Here is an 8,897-nt window from a genome sequence, read left to right as displayed (position 1 = left end):
CTTATTCCGCTGCAAAGTTTTGAATTAATATTATGATGACTATTAATGGAGAATAAATCGTTATTTATTCAGTTTGAGATTTTTGAGAAATGTGATATCCCGTTTATGTTGGATTTACTCTGATCATTTGATTTTAAATAAGAAATTTTCATGTTGGGAAAACGGGGTGTTACAGTACTAAATTGCAGTTAATACCTGCCTTTGCTAGGGGTGGCAAAAATACCCATGCCCACGGGTACCCGTGGGTAAAATCCGTCACGAGCATGGAGCGGGTAGCTAAACGGGTATCCACGGGTATAATAAACGAGTATTTGACTACCCATTATTATATGGACACAGAGACGGATTGGATTGTATCCATACCCACGGGTACACAAACCCGATAATAAATTAAGTAAATTACTAATATATCTTTATATAGCATATCTTATTACTTAAAGTTGGTACCTTATTGAAGAAAATGTTACTGCCCACCTAAAAATCCTCAATAATAACCTATTTTTATTTTAATTTTTTTAATTAATCTTATTAAGTTCACCGTTTTCACTTCATTCACATCATAAAACATAAAGATTATATAAGAATCATGAATTTTCTATGAATTATGTATGATTTATGAAATTTTGAGTGGATTGTGTATGGATGTTTAAAAGTTGAAGTTTTTTGGTAATTAAAAAAAGTTATTATTTGTACCAAAAAATAAATAAATTCAAAACTCCATGGATACCCATGGATACCTCAATACCCACGGGTACCCGTATAATGGGTACCCACGAGGATACGGGGTGAGCACGTGTATCATACTTATCCAATGGGGCGGTGACGGACTTATCCAACGGGGCGGGGACGGGTATCATATTGTCCGTACCCATGGGTATCCATTGACATCCCTGGTAAAACTATGTTATATACTTGTAAAAAAATGACTATTATCAAATAAGTATTCTTTTAATCTTGTAAAAAAAAGTCTATTTTAGTCGTAGCTTATAAGTTTACAAGGTCAAAAACGTGTGTTTCCAAACAAATCTTTCATAGTTTCATTACAAAATTAGTTGTATGACTATACAAAAATCAAATTTCATGGGTGTAAAGCTAATGTATACCAATTAAACTATTTTATTAGAAAATGTATTTCTTATTTAAATTTTCAATTTTCAATTTTCTAATTCCACGTAATCATAATAACATTTTTTTTCTTTGAAGTATCGTAATCATAATACTCCCTCCGTTTCAAAATGAGTGTCGCTTTAGCCAAAAAAAATTGTTTCAAAATGAGTGTCGCTTTACATTTCCGATACAACTTTAATTTTTTTCTTCCAACTTTACCCTCTCCAACTTTTCTCTCACACAATTTTCAATGCAACTTTAATTTTATCTTTTTCTTATAAAGTAAGGGCAGTTTAGTAAAAGCGTTATATCCAATGATTATTTCATTCTATTTCTTAATCTGTGTGCCAAAAGCTAAAGCGACGCTCATTTTTTGAAACGGAGGGAGTAAGAGCATCTCCAATGGGGGGTCCTTACTTAACAAGGATCACTCCCCGTTAAGGACCCTCCATTGGAGGAAGAAAAATTGAGTCCCCGTTAAGGAACGGACAACTATATAAGGACCCTCTCTCTCCTGAGTAACTACGGGTCCCATGTTTAAAAAAGTAATAAAATGTGTACTACTTGGTCCCACTTGCATAACTAGTGGGACATATTTAAGTATTTTTCATTGGAGTCCTTATTAGTGTATTGCCATTGGAGTCATTGAGCCCTTAATAGGTACTTTTATTAAAAAATTATAAATAAGTGATGTGTCACGTGGGGTCCATTTAAGGAGTCTTTGTTAAGGAAGTACATTGTGGATGCTCTAATATACTAGTTGTACTTTTTCTGGATCCTTCGTTCCTTTAAAAAACAGTTTCTGCAAAACATAACATTGTTCTGGATCCATCCAACGTTGTTGTTCAATGAGTATGTCTGAAAACGAAGAGCACGTAGATTACACCGACATCGAACCTTCTGCAGCGGCTAGAAAACGTTTGAGGGATAGGTCAAAGGTAGGTTACATTCAAATCGTGTTTTTTTCTTTTGTTTTCTTCTTTTTTCATTTCATTTCAACACAAACTATGTTTTTTTATTTTTACGATGTGGGTTTGTTTTGTTTTTGTCTCAAATAAAGGAGGTGTTGTCTAAACAAGCTGTTAAGATCGCTAAACGTGCTGAAGAACATGAAAGTTTCATCAACAAGGTATGTTTTTTTATGTTGGGACACCCCTTCAATCAGAAATGTCGGTGTTTTTTTATTTATTGATGATTTTGGCAAGTATTTTATTTTGTTTTGTTCAATTCTATATTTTTCATCATTTATGGCCATTTGGGTATGTGAATATTGAAAAAAGTTTTAATTTTGATGTGTTTTTGTTGTTTTTTCAGGTTACTCATTTATTGAATGTTCTTGGCTTTGGTGGATTTTGTTTCATCTTAGGAGCAAGTAAGTTGATAAATCTATCATTCTAAATGATTCGGGGCAATTTTCTTTTTGTAGTAAAATTTTTAATGTCTCATAATTTTTGTTTTAATTTTGTGTTATTCTCTTTTACAGGACCACAAGATGTTCCTTTAGTGTATTGTTTGTTCTACTTTGTCTTTGTTCCTCTTCGTTGGATATACTATAGGTTCAAGAAATGGCATTACTATCTCCTGGTAAATTAACATATCTCAAATTCTGATTTTGAAATTTAATTATTTTGCATTTGTAAAACCATTGCTTGCTTCTGGATGCATATATTTTTTGTTTTTGGATGATTATTAGTCTACGAAGCACAAATATGAACATCAGACACACGACACAGAAACACTGACACTAAGAATTTGTGAAAATAATAGGAATTCTATGTAATCACTTGTGTCACTGTGGTGTTGGTGTTGGATATTGACATGTGTCGGATACTATACTTGGACACGTCTACCATATGATGGGTCAATGCTAGATAGGTATTAGTTTCATTGGCATTCTGGCACAATTTTGGTCCTTTTGTAGCATGCATAGGCATTGTGTGAGGAAAGATCAAAGACAATAATTTTTAAGTGTCAAAACCATGTTATCGGATTCCCTGCAGTAAATGCGAAACCTGGTTAGCAATCACTACCATCTAATAAAAAATCAATGATAGAGATTATAGTTAAAGCTGATTAGTTGAATGTGTTATCTGAGCAATCCGATCGCGAAATGAACGAGATTATTTCCTACATGTAACTGCATGACGCAGTTATAGTAGTGAATCTAGATCCCTAAACCATATGTGATGTTAACTATACTGTCAAAAAGAATCCACTTGTGTTGGCCTGGTGGTGTTGGCTTGGGACCTTGGAGTGTGCTCCTCTCAAGGTCTCAGGTTCATTTCTCCCACGGTGCCAATTTCGGTGGGCAAGTTTGACTTCTTCAAAAACAAAAAACTATACTGTCAAAAAGTGTATTTATTAAGGTTGAATGTTTTCTGAGACACGTGGCTGAAAAATCATTGGAAGAAGACTTATGTAAACATTGGAGGAGTGCCTCATCGCCAATGTACTCAGGATCGGTCGGCCGGTAAAAGAATGTAAACACAAGGAACGTAACGCGGTTCGTAAGTAGGATCGGTAGGTTTTTGATAAAGTTGAGAGAAATAAATAGAGAAAATAGAAGAAAAACAGAGGAACCAAGAAAAACAAACAGAGAAATTGAGGAAAAACAGAGGAACCAAGCAAAAAAATAATAGACAAAACAGAGGAAACAGAGGAATAATAGCAAAAAACAGAGGAAACAGAGGAAAACAGGGCAAAAACATACTGGAGTAAAGTCGAAGCACGGTCGAGGTGCTGTAGGACGTAGAATCGTACGATCCTACGAGCCAGCACTCGATCCTGACTACAATGCTCATCGCTGTCATTATCCTAAGGATAACCTTATTAATTTGTTCAGTTATTGTTGTAGAAACATAAGTAATGAGAATAAGTTGATTAAACTATTGTTCATGTGTTTCAGGACTTTTGCTACTATGCCAATACAATCTTTTTGGTTTACCTTCTTTTTTATCCAAAGAATGAGAAACTTTTTCTGGTCTGCTTTTCATTTGCTGAGGTGAGCATTTTATCCTTAGTAATTTGACATCCTAGCATACGAATGGTTCATTGGTCGAATGTGTGATTTATTTAAGTGTGGTTTTAGGGTCCGTTAGCATGGGCATTGATTGTTTGGCGTTGCAGTTTGGTGTTCAGTTCGCTTGACAAAATCGTTAGTGTTCTTATCCATCTTTTACCAGGTATGTTATACCTACAATATTTAATATTCATTTTTTCAGCAAGATAATAAACTTGTTCAAAATCATTGGCTTCTACTATCATTATTGGACATATGATATGCATTCGATTCAATATTGGACATATCCGTGAAACAAATCTCTGATGAAAAGTATTTTACTTGCTTTGTTCAAGTTCTACTATCATTATTTTCCCATTGAAAATTTATAGGATTCTAGAGTGGTATCTAGCATTGACCTTAGTTTAATCCATTAATTTTTTTTTCAAATAGATATAGATATTTGTTATCCCATGTAGGTAGCTTGGTTGGTGAGTTAAGCGACGCCAAAGAAGTTTTAAGAAGGAGATCCAGGGTCTGAACCCTGGAAACTAACATATAAGACAAGGAGATGTTTAAGTTTAGTATTTAAAGTCCCATATATGTGATCAACTTCGAATATTGTTCAATGATGATAAAAATAAGCTTTCTTGATCACAAGTTTTGAAGCTGGAAAATTTTGTAGATGTGTGCCTTACTGTATTTGTGTAAATCTCACAATTTGCACTTAAAAGTTTATAAGAAAACAAAAAGGCTAAAGATGCAGGAATGTGTGCTTATTAAACTTTTTTTTTTTTTTTTTAGGAAATGAGCTTATTAAACATGTGTTTATGCAAAAGCAATGTAAAGAACCTTCAATTAATATCATCCAACATACAAATATTTTGCTTTAATATCGGATTTTTGTGTGTTTATGCTTAACATTATACTGTTATTTTCTTCTTCTATTTATGCTGGTCAATAGAGCTGCAATTTTGCTACCCCACAAAAAACACCACCAATGCACTGGTATTTTTCATTTCTTTGGTGTTGATTTCAACCATGGTAGTAGTCATGGTTGTCAAACTCTCGAGTTTACGGTTATAGGTCACGAAAACGAGTTAACTCACATGTAAACTCTCTTTTTGATAACATTGGTAAATTCTCGATTTTACTAGCAAATTTACAATTTTATATTGTTTTAGCCTTAAAATGGAAAAATTTGATCAATGTTATTCAGTATCTGGTTTAGTTATTTACATGTTGCAATATATTTGGTATCTGGTTTGGCCTACTACTAGTTGTTGAACCAAATCCTATTGTTTGTTGACACGCCTGCCTGATTTTGGATGTTTTCTTTTCTTCATCTCTACACCCTTGCATTACTAATCTGTCGGATGTAAAACCATTTAGGAGTCTTAACAATATTTATTAACTCCCCATGTTTCATGCTGTACAATTAGTATAAAAGTGATTTTTGTATTTGTTTATATGATGAAGAATTAGAACTTCTACGGTTCTACCTAAACATGACAATATTTGATAGATGTTACCATTAGAATGGATTTGTGATAGACATGTCATTGTCGCCTACGTTACTTTATGCATCCATTTATAATATTCATTATACCTTAATGATTTTTTTTTCTCCAGGATTGGTTTTCTTTACCATTCGATGGTGGAATCCTGAGACCTTAGAAGCTATGCGACCAGAGGGAGCTGCCGCAAGAGTTACATGGCCTTATATTGAAGATAAATCCTATCTATGTACATGGCTGTTTCTGGTTCCCTTAGTAGTTTACACCTTGTGGCAGATTCTATACTACCTCATTGTCAATGTCTTACGCCGACAACGGTTTTTAAGAGATCCTGAAGTCATGACTTCCTATAGGTAATCATCTCTTCTCATTCGATTTAGCCAGTTATGTTTGCTTTAGACCAATAGACTTTGAAAAGGTGGTCCACAATCGTGATTGGAACCACACTAGCTGTACTTGGCCGCTTTTCTCTACGATATCAAGGGTCGCAATGTACTTTACTATTATTTATCATTTCTTAAAGTGGCACTAGCGATCATTTTGCAACTGTCGTCCCTTGAGGTTATAAGGTCAAGCTCTTACCACTGAGCGGACAACTCATGGACACGTGACTATTATTTAAAACCTTCCTTCAGACCATTTTTTGTACAGTAGGTGTTTTATTGTAGCAGATCATTCTTTGACACTAAACATTTTATTAATCTTACATTTTTTTAGGGAACTGTCTAAAAAAGCTCAGAAAGCAAATAACATGTGGTGGCGCTTAAGTGGCTTGCTCGGGGATCAAAACCGCTTGTTAATGTTCATTCTTCTTCAAGGAATGTTTACGGTGGCAACGATGGCGCTGACTGTTCCGATATTCTTGTCCTATAAATTGTCAGTGGTTTTCCAAATATTGAAGGTTTCTGCATCAGTGTGGAATGGAGCAAGCTTTCTGTTAGAGGTTATGCCTAGGCAGGTTATTCTCAAGGAGAAAAAGAAATCAGAGATGCAAACTGTTCCAATACTAAATGATCAATCATAGATGAAGATAAAGTTAAAATGATAGGAAGTTCAACAAATCTGTTGTGATAGATGTCTCCGAGTCCCAACGTGGATTAATTTCCGTAGTATGACCGAACTAATCATACTTCGTGTATGTTAAGTGAAATCACAATGTGTCACCGTGATTTCAACAAAAGCTACACTTAGGAGCTTGAATAAAATTACGGTATCACCGAAGTTTTGTCAAACTCACCGCTGTTCCAAACATGCACCTAGTATTAGTAGTTGAGGTTGTAGTTTTATAATGGTTTTGAATGGGATACACCAATGTATATTCTCAGTTTTTCTTCTTGCATTCCACATTCATTTATACTAATGACTACTATATATAACAATGTCTTGAAAATAATATATATTACTATAGTTTTGTCTTCACTTGAATTTCATTGAGCTTCACTTTCATTATACTATCTCTAATTATAGAATCCGAACGGTATAAACAACCCATAAAAACCTCCTAAAACACCTTGAAACATTTCAGATTTTAAAATCTAAATAGGGTGTGTGAGAAACTCAGGTGGAAAAAGTAATGATCCTGCAATTTTATTATCTTTTTGTTTAGATATAAAATAATATATATTACTATAGTTTTGTCTTCATTTGAATTTCATTGAGCTTCACTTTCATTATACTATCTCTAATTATAGAATCCGAACGGTATAAACAACCCATAAAATCTCTAATTATAGAATCCGAACGGTATAAACAACCCATAAAAACCTCCTAAAACACCTTGAAACATTTTGGATTTTAAAATCTAAATAGGGTGTGTGAGAAACTCAAGTGGAAAAGGTCATGATCCTGCAATTTTATTATCTTTTTGTTTAGATATAAAATAATATATATTACTATAGTTTTGTCTTCACTTGAATTTCATTGAGCTTCACTTTCATTATACTATCTCTAATTATAGAATCCGAACGGTATAAACAACCCATAAAAACCTCCTAAAACACCTTGAAACATTTCGGATTTTAAAATCTAAATAGGGTGTGTGAGAAACTCAGGTGGAAAAAGTAATGATCCTGCAATTTTATTATCTTTCTGTTTAGATATAAAATAATATATATTACTATAGTTTTGTCTTCACTTGAATTTCATTGAGCTTCACTTTCATTATACTATCTCTAATTATAGAATCTGAACGGTATAAACAACCCATAAAAACCTCCTAAAACACCTTGAAACATTTCGGACATTAAAATCTAAATAGGGTGTGTGAGAAACTCAGGTGAAAAAAGTAATGATCCTGCAATTTTATTATCTTTCTGTTTAGATTATTTTAGGTTAGTAAAGCTAGATTTTATTAGGTTGCAATTTTCTCCTCTATTTCAAATTTATGTCATTATCAATTTTGTTATCGTATATGGTACCCATATGTGTCATTCCAGTCTTTATAAAATAGGTGTGTGGCTAGAATAAAGATTAGAAGCAATTACTAAAAAATCCAAATATACTTTTCTTCTTTTGGAGCTACCTAGTGCTTGAAATTTGCATATTCTTTGCACTCTCTTGATTACCATTAGCATCATTTATTGGTGCTTTCATTTTCACTTTATCTAATCGAGTGACTGGCCTACCATATGAAGCATTTTTGAAGTGTTTTATCTCTATATGGTGACATTCAAACTTAACATATTCTGCTCAAACACTACAACTTTGTCGATGTTGTTAGCTTAGCCAAATTAGTGGAAGCAAAACTGGTGGCTGCCAACCCAAATTTAAGCTTCTGTTCATATATTTTAATTAGTTCAATTGATAAAAAAATTCAAATGTGGTCACATCCACTTCCTACACTCCTTTATGGATCTATCAAATAGTGTCTCAGTTTCGTGCGTATTCAGAATCAGTCTAAGGGTTAAGCTACTAAAGCTCTTACTTTAAGTTAGACTTACCGACAAAAAATGTATGTGAATAATTTATAATTAGGTGTTTTAATTTAGAGACTATATTACAAATTAATTAAAAATAGGACCTAATTAAAAATGATTTAAAATGAGACTATATTACAAATTAATTAAAAATAGGACCTAATTAAAAATGATTTAAAATTTCATGAGGACTTGAGGACTTGATGTATGTGAATAATTTATAATTAGGTGTTTTAATTTAGAGACTATATTACAAATTAATTAAAAATAGGACCTAATTAAAAATGATTTAAAATGAGACTATATTACAAATTAATTAAAAATAGGACCTAATCAAAAATGATTTAAAATTATAGGACC

General features: G+C 33.0%; 1 protein-coding gene across 1 annotated transcript; it reads left to right on the top strand.

Moving 5' to 3' along the window:
* Positions 1-1,880: 1,880 nt before the first annotated feature.
* LOC146945931 (glycerophosphocholine acyltransferase 1-like) lies at positions 1,881-7,041 on the top strand. The gene is made up of 8 exons (XM_085744209.1): positions 1,881-2,045; positions 2,168-2,236; positions 2,422-2,479; positions 2,591-2,691; positions 4,013-4,108; positions 4,196-4,289; positions 5,738-5,975; positions 6,340-7,041. The coding sequence occupies exons 1-8, from the start codon at positions 1,956-1,958 to the stop codon at positions 6,644-6,646; spliced, it is 1,053 nt and encodes a 350-aa protein (XP_085600335.1). The 5' UTR covers positions 1,881-1,955; the 3' UTR covers positions 6,647-7,041.
* The last annotated feature ends 1,856 nt before the right edge of the window (positions 7,042-8,897 follow it).

Source organism: Medicago sativa, chromosome 2 (genome assembly GCF_051527215.1).
Source record: "Medicago sativa cultivar Bolivia chromosome 2, Bolivia_mono, whole genome shotgun sequence".
NCBI lineage: Eukaryota > Viridiplantae > Streptophyta > Magnoliopsida > Fabales > Fabaceae > Medicago > Medicago sativa.
This window is presented reverse-complemented; position numbering and strand designations above follow the sequence as displayed.